Raw genomic sequence first — 20,321 nt, 5'->3', positions numbered from 1 at the left:
CATATACCAAAGTCAATTCTGTATTAAAGATTTAATTATGGACATCAGATGTACAAAAATTTCACCCTATGTAAAATTATCTTCATGGTCTGAGGACAAGAAGAATTTTTTAAAAGATGCAAAGAATATAGACCATAAAGGATAAAATTCTACCTCATTAAGATTCAGAACTTCTGTTATTCAAAAATTCCATATGAAGTGAAATAGCGAGCCATGAACTGGAAAAGCATTTATGGGATGTAGCGCTTAGCCTCTGGAATAAGGAGTGCCGACACATCCACGAAGAAAAGGCAGGGGCTTGATGCAGCGGATCAGACGTCACCTGAGATGCTTGCAACCCGTACTGGGCAACTGGTGCAAGTTTCAGGCGTGGTCCCAATGCCAGCCTCCTGCTGGTGTGCCACCCTGGGAGACAGCAGGCGATGGCTCAGGTACTTGGGTCCTTGTTACCCGTGTGGAAGATGGGGCTTGAGCTCAGGCCTCCTGGATTTGTCCTAGCCCAGCCCCAGCTGTGTGGGCATTTGGGGAAGGAACCAGCAGATGGGGAAATCTGTCTCTGCCTTAAAACAAAGAGGAGGAGTGAGGGGGCATTTGGCTGGAGGTTAGGTTGGTTCAGGTGCTGCGTGGACACCTGTATTCCGTGTCAGAGGGCCTGGGCTGGAGTTCCAGCTCTGCTCCTGATCCCAGCTTCCTACTCATCCCAACCTAGGAGGCAGCACACACATGTTCTTGCTCACTCTCTCTCTGCCTAGGAAAAAGATAAACAACCAAACAGAAGAAATGACCAAAGACGTGAACAGATATTTCACAGATGGGGAACATAAAGAAGCCATACCCATGAAGTGTTTCAACATACGAAAATGTGTTAGATTACATTATTCAAAATGCACACTACAGGAAATGGGACACTAACACCCACCACACTGGCGATTTTTCAAACATGACAACAGCAAGGGTTGGTGACAACAATTAGAACTTTGGGAAACAATTTGGCATTACCTGGTAAATTCAAAGATTCTCATACCTGGCCATATAGCAACTTTACTCACAAATACACAATATATGCCCTAGAGAAGTTCTTATCCATGAGAACCACAAGTCACGTACAAGAATACAAGTTCACAAACATCACTGCTTGCAATATAAAAAACCTTAACACATGCTCCTGATGACAGTACTGATTCTACAGAATACATATATACCGACAATGAAGTATGGGAGCATTTAACAAGTCAGTGGAACGGGAATACAAGATAACTTTGTGTTGTTGCAAAGAACCTTGAAATTCACACTGTATAGGTTTTTCACAACTACATTTTTCATGAAGTTTTTTGAAGATCCATATGCACGGACTTCAAAAATATTTTGTACCAAAATAAATTTACCTTTTACTTCTGTTTTCCATGAACTTTTTTGAAGCATCCTCAGACTGCACAGCAGTGGAAACAAATGACAACCCCCCCCCCCCCGAAATGAATCTCAAGAAAACAACACTGAGTGACAAAAGGCGGTCACAGAAAAGCCAACTCGGGACGACTCCAGTTACATAAAGTCCCAGAGCTGGTGAAACCACATGACGTTCTGTTCAGAGTACAAACACACACGCGAAACTGCAGAGAAAAGCAGCAAGCGGAGTGCACGGAATTCGAGTGCGCCTCTGCAGGGGGAGGGGAAGGCTGGGCTCGGCAGCCACCAGCAGGGGTGTTGCGAGGGAGGCCAGTCCCCCCACGCTGCAGGTCAGAGGGAAGAGCAGCCCCCTGCCCGCCTAAGGAGGGCGGAGACCAGGAGGAAAGGAGAACCGAGGACGCCGCAGCAGAGCTGACTTCCCCACTTTATTTTTGCCTTGGGTTAAAGTTGCCAAAATCGTAACATGGGAATGGAACCATCTGCTGACAAGATAAGTTAGTGAACTGGACAGAACTTACCAACAAATTCAGAATAATGTATTCAGAGTCTATCAAATCAGAAAAATAGAAATAAAGGCCTATTTTATTTGAACAAGGAGAACAGAGGCAGGTGTCTGGTCTGGGGGTTAAGGTGCCTCTCGGGACATCGGCGTGCCGTACCCACGCCTCACTTCAAGTCCCGGCTTCAGTCCAAGTGCAGCTTCCTGCTGATGTGCACTTCGGGAAGCAGCAGGCTTGGGTCCTGAACCACGCGGGAGCCCTGGATTGAGCTCCTGGTCTGGTCCTGGCTGCTCCGGGTATCTGGGGGAATGAACCAGTGGATGGACGGGAGATCTCGCCAGCTCTCTGTCTCTGCCTCAAAAATAGTTTTTTAAAAAAGGAATGAAAGCAGACATGGGTATCTGGCGCAGCGGTTAAGATGCCCAGCTGGAACACCGACATCTCACAGCTGAGTGCCTAGGTTTAAGCCCAGGTCAGTTCCTGATTCCAGCTTCCCGCTAATGCACACCACACCAGGCCGTGGTGATGGCTCAGACAGTTGAGTCCAAACCTCAACATGGGAGACTTGGATTGAGTTCCTGGCTCCTGGCTTTGGCTTGACCTAGCCCCAGCTGTTGTGGGCATTTGGGTAGTAAATGAGGGAATGGGTGCCCTCTCTGTCTCTCTCTCTTCCAAGGCCTTTATGTCTAATAAATAAATAGAAAAAAAAATGTAAAACCTCACCCCCAAAAGAAGACTAAATCCCATCCTATTAAAAACATACGTATGTGTGTGCATGTGTGTGCAGTTGGAACGACTAGTGATGTAAAGTCCCAGAGTCCCTGAAACTACACAACACAGTTTAAACACGTGGAGTAAAACTACCAGAGAAAGCAAGAAACAGCGAGCACAACATCCAAGTGATCCCTCAGTGGTGAAGGAAAGGGTGGGCTCAGAGGGACAAACATGAAGCGCTCATGTGGGTTTGAGTAAATATTCTCACATGTTGTGAACCAGCGTGTCAACTGGTGTTGATATATCGAGGGGATATTCGGCAGCATTAATTGAAATGAAAATAGGCACATTATGGCCCAGGAATTCTGTTTCTAGGATCCACACTAAAGAAACACTTAGACAAGTGCACAGCTATTCGCTGAAGCATTATTTGTGAAAAATATTAAGCCCTCAAGTGTCCATCAGCAGGGGAATAAACTACAATACCCAGACGCGGCAGGAGTTTTACTTACCATACACACATATGGCAAATCTCTAAATACTGATGGACACTGAAGGATTGGTAGCCACAGGATAGTTTCAAATTTAAAAAAGTTTCAGAAAAATGCAGAATATGTTCTAAAACAAAACAAACAAGGTCAACTTGATACACTTGTACAGGTGCCTGATGCACACACGCAGAGAAAGGTCTGAAAGCAACCACCAAATTGGTAAGGCAGCTGTAGGGAGGGGCTGTTAGAGCAGGGGACAAGGGGAGGTGTTAGCTTGATCTGTTTTGTTTGAATTTTTGAAAAGAAGAATGCATTTACTTACTGGTTATATGACTTTTAAGTAGAGACTATAAAATAACCATGATGCAAATTCTGTAACAGAGATTGTAAGTACACGATGAAAGGAGACGTGAGCTGGGCCCGTAGGAGAGTTCACGGCAGCAGTGCTATTTCACTGGGCCTTACTGTTTGAACAGGATTTTGTCAAGTATTTCTAGTTTGGTGGCAAATTGATGCAGGCTATATTTTCCAAAGATAACTGTACCAACCACCCCATCCAGTATGCTCTTCTCTCAATATGGCATTGACATTCCTCATGGAGAGGCAGGGCTCTGTGTCTCCTCCTCCTCGACCCTGGGCAGGACTTCCTGAGTGTCTTAGTGAGCAGAATGTGGTAGAAGGACCACAGCTGACTTCTGAGATTATCTGGCTTCTGCTGGGTCCTTGCTTTCACAGAATGCTCACCCTGGGAACCCAGCCATCCACACTGTGAGGAAGCCCACAGTAGTTCATGTGGAAAGACCACAGGAAGGAGCTCCTGTGGAGAGGAATGAGGCCCCTAGCCAACAGCCAGCATCCATGCCAGACACACGAGTGAGCAAGCCTCAGAGGATCCCTGCCCCAAGCTTTGTGTCCCCCAGCAGAGGCTCAGATACATACCCACGGCGCAGAGACAAGCCATCCCCACTGTGCCCTGTCCTAATTCCTGACCCACAGAATCCATGAGTATAATAATGGTTATTTTATACCACAAAATTTGATGGCAATATGTTATGCAGTCAAAGTAACTGGACCATTCTAAAGGGAAGAAACTACTTAAATAATTAACTGTCACAAAGCATTGTGTGCACTGGAGTTTAGGGTGACGAGTCCAGAAAGGCTGCCTGGGATCAGACCATGAAAAGTTTTCTGTGTCAATATAGAAGAAAAGACTTATCCTATTGGCAGTACAAAATGATTGAATGCTTTTAAGCTAGAAAGTCAAATGCCATGGTCTGAATTTTAGCGACATATCTCAGACCAATGTCAAGGGGAGTTTAGAGAAAAGGAACTTATAAATAAAAATCTTGACTTAAAAAAGAAAAGATTTGTTTATTTGGAAGGCAGAGATACAGAGCAAGGGGAGACAGACACAAAGAGAGAGAATCTTCCATCCACTGGTTTGCTCCCCAAATGGCCACAATGCCTGGAGCTGGGCCAGGCAAAGCCAGAGGCCAGGAACCAGCACACCAAGGAATGCCTATGTTGCAGCTGGCAGCTTAACCTTGCACACCACAGCGTCGGCTCCAAACCTCTCCAGTAAAAGTGTGGGATCATCCTTCAGGCTATCTGTTTTGTGACTTTTTTCCCCTTAGGGTTGCCTCTGATGACATTTATACACAATTTCACTTGCATTAAAATTTTAGGGGAGGGGCCGTCACTATGGTGTAAGGTAAAGCTGCTGCCTATAGCACCGGCATCCTATATGACCCCCGGCTGTCCTGGCTGTTCCACTCTGATCCAGCTCCCTGCCAATGAGCCTGGGAAAGCAGTGGCAGACATCCCAAGTCCTTGGGCCCCTACATCCTTGTGGGAGACCTGGGTGAAGCTCCTGGCTTCAGCCTGGCCCAGCCCTGACCGTTGCGGCTATCTGGGAAGTGAACCAGCAGATGGAAGATACAGTCCTCCTTCCCTCCCTTCCTCTTTTTCTCTCTCTCCCTCCCTCCTTCCTTCTCTCTCTCTCTCCCCCCCCTCCCTCCCTCCTTCTCTCTCTTGCTCTCTCTCTCCCCCTCTGCTTCTCCTTCTCTGTAACTCTCACTTTTCAAATAAACAAATAAATATATTTTAAAAAATAAAATAAAATGTTAGAGGAGGCTAGCACCATGACTCACTTGGCTAATCCTCCGCCTGCGGCGCCGGCACCCCAGGTTCTAGACCCGGTTGGGGCGCCAGGTTCTAGTCTTGGTTGCCCCTCTTCCAGTCCAGCTCTCTGCTGTGGCCCGGGAAGGCAGTGCAGGATGGCCCAAGTGCTTGGGCCCTACACCCACATGGGAGACCAGGAGAAAGCACCTGGCTCCTGGCTTTGGATTGGCGCAGTGTGCCGGCCGTAGTGGCCATTTGGGGAGTGAACCAACGGAAGGAAGACCTTTCTCTCTGTCTCTCTCTCTCTCTCTCTCTCTCTCTCTCACTGTCTAACTCTGCCTGTCAAAAAAAAAATGTTAGGGGAAAAAGTTTATGATTACTTGAAAACCTGCAGCTTTATTCATAATTGCCAAAACTTGGAGACAACCAAGATGTCCTTCACTAAGTGAACGGGTAAATACACAGTGGTGCAGCCTATTCACCATGAAATAGAAAAGAGCCCCAGTCCACGGAAGGACAGGGAGGAACCTAAATACAAACTACTAAACGGAAGGAGCAACGTGAGAAGGCTATACGCCATATGATTCCAACTGCACAACAATCAGGAAAAGGCAAGACCATGGAGACAGTAAAACGATCGGTGGTGGCTGGGGTTAGGGGAGCAGGACTTTCAGGGAGGTGGAGTTACACTGTGATGCTACGATGGTGGACACGCGTCATCGTACACTTGGTCAGTCCCACAGCATGTGCGACACCTAGAGCGAGCCCCAATGTAAACTATGGTTTTGGGTGAAAGTAACTCGGCCACGCAGGTCATTGATTATAACCAATGGCCCGCTCTGGCGTCGAATGCTAATAGTAGGGGTAAGGGTTTTATGGGAACTCTCTGCATTTTCCACTCAATTTTGCTGTGAATCTAAAACTGCCCTAAAAAGGAAAGTCTATTTTTTAAAATGTCAGGAAGGAAAATGTTAGAATACAAAAAGCTTTCTCTTCTGTTCTTCAAATTTCTGGAAGTGGATCTGTTTACTTAAGTGCATTACAGGATGCAAGGCAAGCTGTATAAAAAATGGGACCGCTGGAGCGGGCGGTTGGGCTCACGGTTAAGACGCAGGTGGGACACGTGTGTCTCGCACTACAGGGCCTGGTGAGACGCCCAGCTCTCTGCTGACTCAGGTCTTGGAAGCGGTGGTGCTGGCTCAGGTGCCTGCACCTGAGCACCTGCTTTAGCCCCAGACCAGCCCTAGTCTTGGACGGCACCTGGGGAGTGACCCAGCAGCTGGGAGTGGGCCCTCCTCCCCACGGCCAGCTCCCCAGCAGGCTCACGCATTGTCTCACACAAAAGCTTTACAAATATACGTCCACCTCACTCCCACAACTGGCTTTATAATAAAATTCCATAAATGTGAACTTGCAAACAAATCTACACTAATCCATTGCAGCTTTTATATTTTAGGTGCTGAGGGTCCCTGTAAGTGGCAAATTTAAGGTGCATGGCCCAAGGGGAGGAAGGAGATTGAATTAAGAGCATAAAGGGCCACCTCCGTCATCAGGGAAAGGACGCCCGGATGGCTGTAGGCGCAGAGATGCACAATGCGACGAGAACACCTCGTTGGCCTCTAGGCAGAAGACCTTCAAGCTACCTGCTGAGAAAATCCAGGGGAAGAACGTCGTGAAAATGCGGCGTTCACAGAGCAGACGGAGGATGAATGGCCCACAGTGAATCAGTCAGGACCTAGAGGGCCGGGAGCCACACGGAGCCCAGCTGGAATTCAACTGCGTAATTTCTTTGAGGTTAGCAGTGTATCATTTTATACTGCGACTTTCTCTGATGTTAATTATTCAAGAGATGATTAACCAATCTGTGGAGCAGACACCATGCATCTTGCCTTTTCGTATTTTCCCTAAATGCCTGCTTTGGAAAAATGTCATAATTTAAACTCTATCCAAAAAAAAGTTAATGAAAACAAGAAAAGAAACTGAAATTAATTTTCTGCCTTTTGAAATCATTTGTAAAAGATTTAAGACTTCTAGTTAATTTCTGAAATAGGACAATGAAAAAAGAAAAAAGTAAAACAGAGGAAAATCCGAACAAAAACTAGTAAGATAGGATTATGGGCCCACGTGTGGGTTACATATCCATGTCAGTCCTGTACCGCACTATCAAAGTTAAACAAAAGCCACTGGCGCGGTACTTCACAAGACAAGAGCGCTCCTGGCCAGTCTTTATTATTCACGCTGCTGAATGTTCCTTAATCAATTTACCTGTGTCCTGCAGCTTACACACTTCTGCAGCCCCTGCTGAAAACCGTGCACTTGAAGAGACAACGGAGGGAGGGACTGTTGGCAAGAGAGGCTTTGGATCATCATCATAAAACACCATCAGGTCCTGACAAAAACACAGGGCAGAACGTGAGAGTTGGAAAAAACCAAAATTACTCTCACTAGATAGGGCAATTTCGGAGCGTACCATGTGTTCACTTATGCTAATGTCAACAACACATTTATGTAACTCACATGTAAGTTCTTCCACCCTTGGGTTTCTATTGCGTGTAGGTGGACTTCGTGCTTGGGACTCTCCCTCTCCTCACACAGACACTGAACGGACAAGCAGTGATTTGGTCAGGCCATCGCCTCTCCCTACCACCCCTTGTGCATTCGCAGAGCAAACTGTCTTCGCGTGCCAATTTTTTTTAATTAGTAATAAGAATTTTAAAAATACCTGTGGGCTTTTATTCATGTTTTAAAATGTAAGCTTTTTATCATGAGGCCAAAAGCAGTCAAAACAGACAATGCGGTCACATGGATCAGACAGCAGTCAGCTATGGTAGATCTTGTTTCCCGTCTACCCCCCCCCCACTCCCCCCATCTGCTTTATGTTGAAGGACATCCTAGATACAGCATGTACTTTGATGTGCATTTCTGTCTTATTCCACTTGGGCTGCTATTACAAGAACATTATCAACTGGACGACCTATACATAAAAGTCTGTTTCTTACAGCTTTGGAAGCAGGCAAGGCCGAGATCATGGTGCTGGCGGATTTGGTGTCTGCTGAGGACCCGCCTCCCAGACGGCCATCTTCCCACAGTGATCCCTCCTAGCAGGCGGTGCTCACGGGGCTCTCTGGGGCCTCTTACAGACGCCTGTCTTTATAACCTAGTCACCCCAAAGCCTCTACCCCCTAATACCATCAGCGTGGGGCTTAGGATTTGCAGGGGGTGGGGGCAGGGGCAGAGGGAACAAGAACATTCAGACTGCAGCAATCTCTAGATGATAAAAAACTCTTTAACACAACAATCGCATCACACTGACAAACTTCACAGTAACTCCTCAATGTCACAAAATTATCATAAACCGCGCAGATGTTCACTTTCCTGTAAGTGTCATAAATCAGGTTCTCTATAGCTGGTTTGAAAGAAGATCCAAATACGCCCTGTAAGTTGGCGTGGTGGATATGTCTTGTTTTTTCCTGTGAACTGAAGATACTTTTTCCAGTGCTTTACTGAATATAGTTAACATACAGTAAAAGGGGCAAACTTTAAATGTAGCATTCAGCAACTTTTATCATAAGCACACATCCATGCAACCACTCTTCCTTCATTCCACAAAGGTTCCTGAATTCCTTTCCAGTTGGTGCAATCCCCCACCCTCCATAACCCCCATTCTACCTTCTGCTTTCTGTTATCACCAGTGAGTTTTGTCTATTCTTGAACTTCCTATGATAATTATACTATAGATTCTTTTGTGTCCGGCTCCTCTTACTCAACATATCGTTTGTGAGATCCGTCCATGTTTTGCTGTATATTAGTAGTTTCTTCTTCCCTGAGCACCCCCACCCCCTTCTCTTTTGGTAAGAAATTGCCCATTGTATGAACAACATCCATTCTCCTGCTGTTATGAACATGCTTGCTCAAATCTTTCGGACAAATACACTCATTATTACCAGATTATTACTTCATAATGGAATTACCAGTTCATAGGCTTCCTTTTTAACTTCCTTAGACACTGCCATTTTAGAAAAAGCATTTTCCAAAGTGAATTGCCACTTTTGAAAATTCAGACTTTGATTCTAAAATAACTGCAGATTTACATTCAATTGTAAGAAATGAGAGACTCTACATATCCTTACTCAGTTATCCCCAAACATGTCACCCTGGAAACTCACGGTACAGTACCACATGTGGGGTACTGACACTGGCTCAGCCAAGACACGGAATACTCCACGGAAACTCATGGTACAGTACCACATGCGGGGTACTGACACTGGCTCAGTCAAGACACGGAATACTCCACGGAAACTCACGGTACAGTACCACATGTGGGGTACTGACACTGGCTCAGTCAAGACACGGAATACTCCACGGAAACTCACGGTACAGTACCACATGTGGGGTACTGACACTGGCTCAGTCAAGACACGGAATACTCCATGGAAACTCACGGCACAGTACCACATGCGGGGTACCAACACTGGCTCAGCCAAGACACGGAATACTCCATGGAAACTCACGGTACAGTACCACATGCGGGGTACTGACACTGGCTCAGTCAAGACACGGAATACTCCATGGAAACTCACGGTACAGCACCACATGCGGGGTACTGACACTGGCTCAGTCAAGACACGGAATACTCCACGGAAACTCACGGTACAGTACCACATGTGGGGTACTGACACTGGCTCAGTCAAGACACGGAATACTCCATGGAAACTCACGGCACAGTACCACATGCGGGGTACCAACACTGGCTCAGCCAAGACACGGAATACTCCATGGAAACTCACGGTACAGCACCACATGTGGGGTACCGACACTGGCTCAGTCAAGACACGGAATACTCCACGGAAACTCACGGTACAGTACCACCTGCAGGGTACCGACACTGGCTCAGTCAAGACACGGAATACTCCATGGAAACTCATGGTACAGTACCACATGCGGGGTACCGACACTGGCTCAGTCAAGACACGGAATACTCCACGGAAACTCACGGTACAGTACCACATGTGGGGTACCAACACTGGCTCAGTCAAGACACGGAATACTCCATGGAAACTCACGGTACAGTACCACATGTGGGGTACTGACACTGGCTCAGTCAAGACACGGAATACTCCATGGAAACTCACGGTACAGCACCACATGTGGGGTACTGACACTGGCTCAGTCAAGACACAGAATACTCCACGGAAACTCACGGGACAGAACCACATGTGGGGTACCAACACTGGCTCAGTCAAGACACGGAATACTCCACGGAAATTCATGGTACAGTACCACATGTGGGGTACTGACACTGGCTCAGTCAAGACATGGAATACTCCATGGAAACTCACGGTACAGTACCACATGCGGGGCACTGACACTGGCTCAGCCAATACACAGAATACTCCATGGAAACTCACGGCACAGTACCACACGCGGGGCACTGACACTGGCTCAGTCAAGACACGGAATACTCCATGGAAACTCACGGTACAGTACCACATGTGGGGTACTGACACTGGCTCAGTCAAGACACGGAATACTCCACGGAAACTCACGGCACAGTACCACATGCAGGGTACTGACACTGGCTCAGTCAAGACACGGAATACCTCATGGAAACTCACGGTACAGTACCACATGTGGGGTACGGACACTGGCTCAGCCAAGACACGGAATACTCCATGGAAACTCACGGCACAGTACCACATGCAGGGTACTGACACTGGCTCAGTCAAGACACGGAATACTCCATGGAAACTCACGGTACAGTACCACATGCAGGGTACTGACACTGGCTCAGTCAAGACACAGAATACTCCACGGAAACTCACGGTACAGTACCACCTGCGGGGTACCGACACTGGCTCAGTCAAGACACGGAATACTCCATGGAAACTCACGGTACAGTACCACATGCGGGGTACTGACACTGGCTCAGTCAAGACACAGAATACTCCACGGAAACTCACGGTACAGTACCACATGCGGGGTACCAACACTGGCTCAGTCAAGACACGGAATACTCCATGGAAACTCACGGTACAGTACCACATGTGGGGTACCAACACTGGCTCAGTCAAGACACGGAATACTCCATGGAAACTCATGGGACAGCACCACATGCAGGGTACTGACACTGGCTCAGTCAAGACACGGAATACTCCATGGAAACTCACGGTACAGTACCACATGCGGGGTACTGACACTGGCTCAGTCAAGACACGGAATACTCCACGGAAACTCACGGCACAGTACCACATGCGGGGTACTGACACTGGCTCAGTCAAGACACGGAATACTCCACGGAAACTCACGGTACAGTACCACATGTGGGGTACTGACACTGGCTCAGTCAAGACACAGAATACTCCACGGAAACTCACGGTACAGTACCACATGTGGGGTACCGACACTGGCTCAGTCAAGACACGGAATACTCCATGGAAACTCATGGTACAGTACCACATGCGGGGTACCAACACTGGCTCAGTCAAGACACGGAATACTCCACGGAAATTCATGGTACAGTACCACATGTGGGGTACTGACACTGGCTCAGTCAAGACATGGAATACTCCATGGAAACTCACGGTACAGTACCACATGTGGGGTACTGACACTGGCTCAGTCAAGACACGGAATACTCCATGGAAACTCACGGTACAGTACCACATGTGGGGTACTGACACTGGCTCAGTCAAGACACGGAATACTCCATGGAAACTCATGGTACAGTACCACATGTGGGGTACTGACACTGGCTCAGTCAAGACACGGAATACTCCATGGAAACTCACGGTACAGTACCACATGTGGGGTACCAACACTGGCTCAGTCAAGACACGGAATACTCCATGGAAACTCATGGGACAGCACCACATGCAGGGTACTGACACTGGCTCAGTCAAGACACGGAATACTCCATGGAAACTCACGGTACAGTACCACATGCGGGGTACTGACACTGGCTCAGTCAAGACACGGAATACTCCACGGAAACTCACGGCACAGTACCACATGCGGGGTACTGACACTGGCTCAGTCAAGACACGGAATACTCCACGGAAACTCACGGTACAGTACCACATGTGGGGTACTGACACTGGCTCAGTCAAGACACAGAATACTCCACGGAAACTCACGGTACAGTACCACATGTGGGGTACCGACACTGGCTCAGTCAAGACACGGAATACTCCATGGAAACTCATGGTACAGTACCACATGCGGGGTACCAACACTGGCTCAGTCAAGACACGGAATACTCCACGGAAATTCATGGTACAGTACCACATGTGGGGTACTGACACTGGCTCAGTCAAGACATGGAATACTCCATGGAAACTCACGGTACAGTACCACATGTGGGGTACTGACACTGGCTCAGTCAAGACACGGAATACTCCATGGAAACTCACGGTACAGTACCACATGTGGGGTACTGACACTGGCTCAGTCAAGACACGGAATACTCCATGGAAACTCATGGTACAGTACCACATGTGGGGTACTGACACTGGCTCAGTCAAGACACGGAATACTCCATGGAAACTCACGGTACAGTACCACATGTGGGGTACTGACACTGGCTCAGTCAAGACACGGAATACTCCACGGAAACTCACGGTACAGTACCACATGTGGGGTACTGACACTGGCTCAGTCAAGATACGGAATACTCCATGGAAACTCACGGTACAGTACCACATGTGGGGTACTGACACTGGCTCAGTCAAGACACGGAATACTCCACGGAAACTCATGGTACAGTACCACATGCGGGGTACTGACACTGGCTCAGTCAAGACACGGAATACTCCACGGAAACTCACGGTACAGTACCACATGCGGGGTACTGACACTGGCTCTGTCAAGACACGGAATACTCCACGGAAACTCACGGTACAGTACCACATGCGGGGTACTGACACTGGCTCAGTCAAGACACGGAATACTCCACGGAAACTCACGGTACAGTACCACATGCGGGGTACCAACACTGGCTCAGTCAAGACACAGAATACTCCATCACAGTAACAAGGATCCTCCCTGATGCTCTTTATAACCACACCCTCCCCCATGACCCCTACTACTCAGTTATTTCTATAATGACATTTTAAAATGTTATATAAATGGAATTATACAGCATGTAACCTCTGAGGATTAGCTTTTTCTACCTGGCATAATTCCTGAAGATGCATTCAAATTCATCCAAATTATATGTACCAATAGTTGCTTCCCTTTCATTGCTAAGTACTATCATGATATGAATACATTTCAGTTTAATCCTTTGACAGACATCTGGAGCTTTCTGTGCTTGTGCTATTACAAATAAAGCTGCTGTGAACATTTGTGTACAGGTCTAGGTATGCTTTTACAGGTGAGTTTTCATATTTCTGGGATAGATGCATAGGAGTACAACTGCTGGGTCTCTGGCAGCCAAATGTTCAGTTTTACAAGAAATTATTCAACTTTTTCAGATAGCTGTGTCATCTGAATTCCCACCAGTAACATAGGAATGGTCTTATTTTTCCACATCCTTACCAGCATCTGATGGTGTCCACCTTTTATTTTAGCCACTTCAATATTTCATTTTATATTAAAACAAAACAGAACAAAAGCAGTGAGAGGGCACTCCCATCCTCTGGTTTACTCCTTAAATGCCCCAAATGGCTGGGGCTGGGTCCAGGGCTGGAGCCAGGAGTTGGGAACTCAATCCAGTTCTCCCACACACACAGGCTGCAGGGACCCGGCTGCCTGAGATACCAACTGCTGCTCCTGGGTCTGCACTGGCAGGAAGCTGGAGTCAGGAGCCAGAGCCAGGAGCGGAGCCCAGGCACTCTGCTTTGGCAGCAGGAAGCTGGAGTCAGGAGCCAGAGCCAGGAGCGGACCCTGGCACTCTGCTTTGGCACAAGAGTGTCTCAATCAGCACCTTCTTCACTCAGCTAAATGTCCGCTCCGTCACTGTGTGTTTAAAATACATTTTCCTGGAGGCTGACGACAGCAAACATCTTTCATTTTGTTATTTGCCACTGTCGTTGCTGAAGTAACTTCCTATCATCTGCTTATCTTCCAGTTTCTAGTTTGCTAAGAGTTTTCTTCAATCATAAATGGGTGCTGGGTTTTACCAAATGCTTTATGGCAACAACTGAGACCATCTTACGATTTTTTCCTTGAGCTTGTGGATAGGATAAATTTCATGAGTTTATACTGACATAGTTCCAACTCAACTTAAGAATAGTGAGTTCTTTGAGAAGCAATGACTTGAACAGCCCTTGTCTTGACTGTAAAGGAACATTTTTTTTTCCTCTTAATGGAGAATGGGACTGGGAATGGGAGAGGAAGGAGGAAGTGGGGTGGGAGCAGGGGTGGGAGGGCAGGTATGGTGGGACAAATCACTATATTCCTAAAATTGTACTTATGAAACTTGTACTCATTAAATAAATGGTTTCTTTGGGGAAAAAAAAAAAAGAACAGTGAGCGGTGACAACCTCACCTATCTTACACCCATATCTCCTTTCTACCATGCTGGAAATCCCAGCTGACGAGGCTACCAAAGATGATACAGAATATCACATTATTATGCATTTGATTCATCCCTCATACAACAGTCTCAGAGCAAAAACACCGATACCACAGGGCAAAAACATCAACAGAAAGCAAGGCTATGTGTTTAATTTCATTTTACATTTTTAGATTTTATTTTGTAATTACACAAAATCGTCCCAAGGTTCCAATGGCAAATCCAAAAATAAGAGATAGTAAAATTTAGCTCAATTTCTCCTCTCCCTCTACTTTACTCCCTCTGTCCCATTGTGGGTCATTTTTAAAAATTTTAACTTTTATAGTTTATCTTTTTATGCTAATTCTTCAATACAAGCCAATGGAAAATCCAAGAATAGGACAAAAATAAATATATGCCATAATTCAAATCAAAGGAAAAAAGAAGAATTATTCAACAAATGACATTGAGGTAACTGATTGTTTGTAAAAATAAAAATAGTAAAACATTTTTCTAATGCTCTTCATTCAGCAAAAACAAATTTCTGGATATTAAGATTTTAATATATAAAATAAATCACAGTGGAGGCAGTATCGTGGCACAGCAAGCTAAGCTGCCTCCAGCCGTGCCAGCATCCATATCAGAGCACCAGTTTGAGTCCTGGCAGTTCTGCTTCTGATCTAGCTCCATGCTAATGTACCTGGGAAGGCACCGGAGGATGACCCAAGTACTCCATGTGGGAGACCCGGATGGAGTCTTCAGCTTCCGCCTGGCACTGTGGCTATTTGGGGCATGAACCAGCAGATGGAAGAGCTCTCATTCACTCATCCATCCATTTGTTCTCTCTCTTTCCTCCCCGCTCCCTCTCCCCCCATGCCGTGTGTGTTCCACTCCTCCCTTCAAATAAATAAACCTTAAAAATTTAAAGCATAAAAAAGCCAGGGCCACTTCTTATAAAACTAAATATACTCTTGTGACCCAGCAATTTTACTCCTTGGTATCTACTCAAATGAATTGAGAATGTATGTCCTCACAAAACCTGGTACACATACGTTTATCGCAGCTTTATAATAAATGCCAAAACCTGGAAGCCACCAAGGTGTTGCAGTAGGTGAATGGATAAACCATGGTATATCCACATAATGGAATATTATTTAGTGTTCAAGAGAAATGGGCTATCAAGCCATACAAAGACATGGAGGAAACGTAAATGTACATTAGTACATGTAAGAAGCCAATCCAAGAGACCTACGTGCTGTATGATTCCAATTATATGACATTCTGGAAAAGGTAAAATTATGGAGACAGAAAAAGGATAAGTGGTTGCCAGAGGGGATCATTAGGCGCTGCACAAAGGATTTTCCCGGAAACGAAAATATTCTGCAGGATACTACAACAGTGGATGCACGTCATCATACATTTGTTGGAACCCAGAGAGAAACCAAGAGTGAACCTAATGGAAACTTCAGACTTCGGGTGATTATGCTGTCTCACTGTAGGCTCTCTGACAGCAACAAATCGACTACTCTGGAAGAAGATGCTGATAGTGGGGAGGTCAAATATGCGAAAGGGGGCAGAGGGTATACAGGAAGTTTCTGTACCTTTGCTCAGTTTTTCTGTGAACCTAAAACAACTCTAAAATTCCATTTTTTTTTAAAGCATGATGACTTTCTATAAAGTCTTAAAGGAAGGTCTTAGAATGATTTAAAATCTAGAAGTTGTACAGGAAAAACAAGGTGATTTTGATAATACAAAAATTAAACACTTATATAAGGCAAAAAGAATCCATAAATAAGGTCAAAAATCAAATGAAAAATTGAAAAAATAGACAAGCATGAAAAATGGGCTAATTATTTAATAAACAGCTCTTGTAAACTGATAAAAGATGTGAAATCAACAACAAAATGAGCTAAAATATGAAAAAGTTAACAATAAAAGGAATGCAAATCCCCAATAAAACACATGAGAAATTTTCAAGCTCATATACAACTACAATAAAACAAAATTTTTGGCTGGCGCCATGGCTCAACAGGCTAATCCTCCGCCTTGCGGCGCCGGCACACCGGGTTCTAGTCCCAGTCGGGGCACCGGATTCTGTCCCGGTTGCCCCTCTTCCAGGCCAGCTCTCTGCTATGGCCCGGGAGTGCAATGGAGGATGGCCCAAGTGCTTGGCCACGGCGGCCATTGGAGGGTGAACCAACGGCAAAGGAAGACCTTTCTCTCTGTCTCTCTCTCTCACTGTCCACTCTGCCTGTCAAAAATAAAAAAATAAAATAAAATAAAATAAAAATGAAAAAAAAATTTTTTTCTACCCTGACAAAAATGCAAAACAAAACTCAGTATCTGTGGAGACAAGAAGAGTCACCTGGCACAGCACTGTGACAGAAACTTGTGCAACTTCGGGGAAGCAATTTGCAGTACTTTTTAAAAAACATTTTATTTATTTATTTACTTATTACTTAAATATTTACTTATTTATTTACTTATTACTTAAATATTTATTTACTTACTTATTTATTTATTTAAAAGGCACAGTGACAAAGAGAAAGAGAGAGAGAGACAGAGAGAGGTATCAAGATCTTCTATCTGCTAATTCATTCTCAAATGGCTGCAACAGCTGGGGCTAGGAACGGCCAAAGCCAGGAGCTCAGAATTCCATCTGGGTCACTCACATGGGTGCAGAACTTGGGCCATCTTCTGCTGCTTTCCCAGGCACAATGGCAGGGAAACAGAGTGGAAGCAGAGCAGCTGGGATTCAAACCCACACTTGGATTTGGGACACTGGCATCATAGGCAGTGATTTAACCTGCTAGCCACAACGCCAGCCCCCAGTTTGCAGTATTTTTAAGAAAACTAAAAAGAGCTCCTTCCGAGTCTGCCATGCCCAAGCATTCCAGCCATTTCCTACTGCTTTCCCAAGCCAGTTGGACTGGAACAGGAGCAGCCAGGACATGAACCAGCACCCATATGGGATTTTGGCACCTTAGGTGGAAGCTTAGCCTGTTATGCCACAGCACTGGCCCCTTGCCCACTTCTTAACTGGATTGTTTGTGTTGTTGTTGTTGAGTTTCTTGAGCTCACTGTAGGTTCTGGATATTAATTCTTTATCAGTTTCATAATTTGTAAATATTTTCTCCCATTCTGTCGGTTGCCTCTCTGTTTTTCTGGGTATTTCTTTTGCAGTACAGAAGCTTCTCAGCTTGATGTAATCAAAATAATATACTTTAATGATTACATTTATGATATGGAAAAATGACCAAGATATAATATTGTACTATTCAAAGGAGGTTGCCAAACAGCATATTTTGAATGATTTCATTTAGGTAAAAGAAATGTGTGCACACAGAAAATTTCCCAAAAAAATCCATTAACTGCTGCTTCATTTTTTTTTTTTTTAGATTTATTTATTTTCTTGAGAAGCAGAGGTAGAGAGAGAGACAGACAGACAGACAGAAGAAGAGATCTTCCATCCACTGGTTTACTTCCCAAACAGCCACAAAGGCCAGGGCTGGGCCAGACTGAAGCCAGGAACCAGGAGCTTCTTCTGAATCTCCCATGGGTGCAGGGGCCTAAGCACTTGGGTCATCTTTCACTGCTTTCCCAGGCCATCAGCAGGGAGCTGGATCAGAAGTGGAGCAGTGGGACTCGAACTGGCACCCATCTATGCCACAGTCCCAACCCCTGTAATAACAGTTTCTCATGGAAGGAATTCAAGGAGTACAGAGGAATAAAGGGAAACGTCAATCTTTCTCTTTACCATTTTGTGTTGTTTAAACTTTTTCCATAAGTATTTTCTAATTTAAAAAGAAATAATAGCCAGCGCCATGGCTCAACAAGCTAATTCTCCACCTAGCGGCGCCGGCACACCAGGTTCTAGTCCTGGTCAGGGTGCCAGATCCTGTCCCGGTTGCCCCACTTCCAGGCCAGCTCTCTGCTGTGGCCAGGGAGTGCAGTGGAGGATGGCCCAGGTGCTTGGGCCCTGCACCCCATGGGAGACCAGGAGAAGCACCTGGCTCCTGCCTTCGGAACAGCACGGTGTGCCGGCCGCAGCGCTCCAGCCGCGGCGGCCATTGGAGGGTGAACCAACGGCAAAGGAAGACCTTTCTCTCTGTCTCTCTCTCTCACTGTCCACTCTGCCTGTCAAAAAAAAAAAAAAAAAAAGAATAAATGTACAAACACAAAAATGAAAAAGAACTTCTAAGAAAAAAGGAATGATAGAGAGAAGAGATAGAGGAATGTTGGAGTAACATAATTAGAATGAGTATAATTTCTACCTATTTAACAATTTTGGTGAGTTCAAATTTCTGCAAATATCAATATGTAAATAGAATATAAATATAAACCCAAGGATAAAAATTGTATATTCTTTTTTTAGTGAAAATAAATGGAACCAATAGGGAATAAGCATTTATTATCCATCACTATCAATTTAGTAACTCACAGCTAGACAGAAGGATTCAGTCAGCACTAATTTTGTCAGTCACTTCACAGCATCCCTATCTGTTGCTATGGAAACAACTGCAACCCCCTAAATCACAATTTCATTGTTCAATTTCCTCAAATAGAAAAGAAGACAATTTTCTGAGATGGTAAAATGCTAAAATTGCCTTATTAACTAACAAATTTAATAATGAGAATTCTGGACAGTATGGAGAGAGAAAACAGATCCTTGTCTGTTATATTTAAAGGTTTTTCTTAATTTAAAAAATATAATTTAGGCAAGCACTGTCTTTTGAAAGCTGTTAAGAATTTTATTTACTGCCTTTAAAGTAATTTTATTTTCATTTGTGGAAGAGAATAAAGAGGTTTCTACTTAAAATTTGTAAAAGATATTTTCAAAGCACCCCTCGTTCTGCCCAAGCAAGCAGCACTCTGGCGTCCTTGTCCCGTACTAGGACAGGAGGGTTTAATGTGGATGTGGTGCCTCTTTTGCAGGACACGAGGGCTTTAATGCGGATGTAGCACCTCTTACGCAGCACATCTGGCAACAACAATTAGCTGTAGTGTTCCGTGTGCTAGGTTTTGTCTCCTGCTTCAGAGCGGTTTGCTGATGAGGACAGACTGGACTGCATCAAGTGTTCCTGACAGTAACAAGAGGAGATGCCTGTCAATAGGATGACGGGACGTGTGGATGAGACAGTAATGCTTTGAAAAAGGGAACTTCAGCTTCTACAGTTCTCTTGAGGGAAGAGTGGCACATTTTTTCCCATTGATAGAAGGGGTTGAGTGATAACGTACATCAATAAAAGTGGGTTCATCAAAGTAAGAAAAAACAATAAAAACCAGGATTTAAAGACTGATTTAAAAAACAACCATGTGGCATTTATGTCTTTGGCTCCAAAGCACATGAGATTATTCAAGACTATTTTCTACCTAAAAGCCATCAGCAGCAAATAGATGGATTTCAAATTAAAAAATAATTTTGACTTAATGTCTTATCTTGTCAAATAAGCTCTGTATTTTCAATCTGTGAACTACTAAGCAATTATGGAACAGTGAAATTTCAATTTTATGTACATTTCTGAGCTGCTGGAAAAGTAGCTGAATCCAAAACCTAATGGAGGTTGGGGGGGGGGAGGGGCTGAGGACAGGAGA

The 20,321-nt window shown here is 45.2% G+C and overlaps 1 protein-coding gene across 1 annotated transcript in view; it reads right to left on the bottom strand.

Annotated features, from left to right (window-relative positions):
• The window catches only part of ENTHD1 (ENTH domain containing 1), a 144,782-nt gene that overhangs the window by 54,034 nt on the left and 70,427 nt on the right, over positions 1-20,321 (bottom strand). Inside the window, exon 4 of the mRNA XM_062201876.1 lies at positions 7,499-7,622. Within this exon, the coding sequence (XP_062057860.1) occupies positions 7,499-7,622 (124 nt within the window). The remainder of the gene's footprint in view (positions 1-7,498; positions 7,623-20,321) is intronic.

The sequence above is a fragment of the Lepus europaeus genome, chromosome 10 (assembly GCF_033115175.1).
Source record: "Lepus europaeus isolate LE1 chromosome 10, mLepTim1.pri, whole genome shotgun sequence".
NCBI lineage: Eukaryota > Metazoa > Chordata > Mammalia > Lagomorpha > Leporidae > Lepus > Lepus europaeus.
Note: the sequence above shows the minus strand (reverse complement) of the source record. Positions and strands in the feature narration are given on the sequence as shown.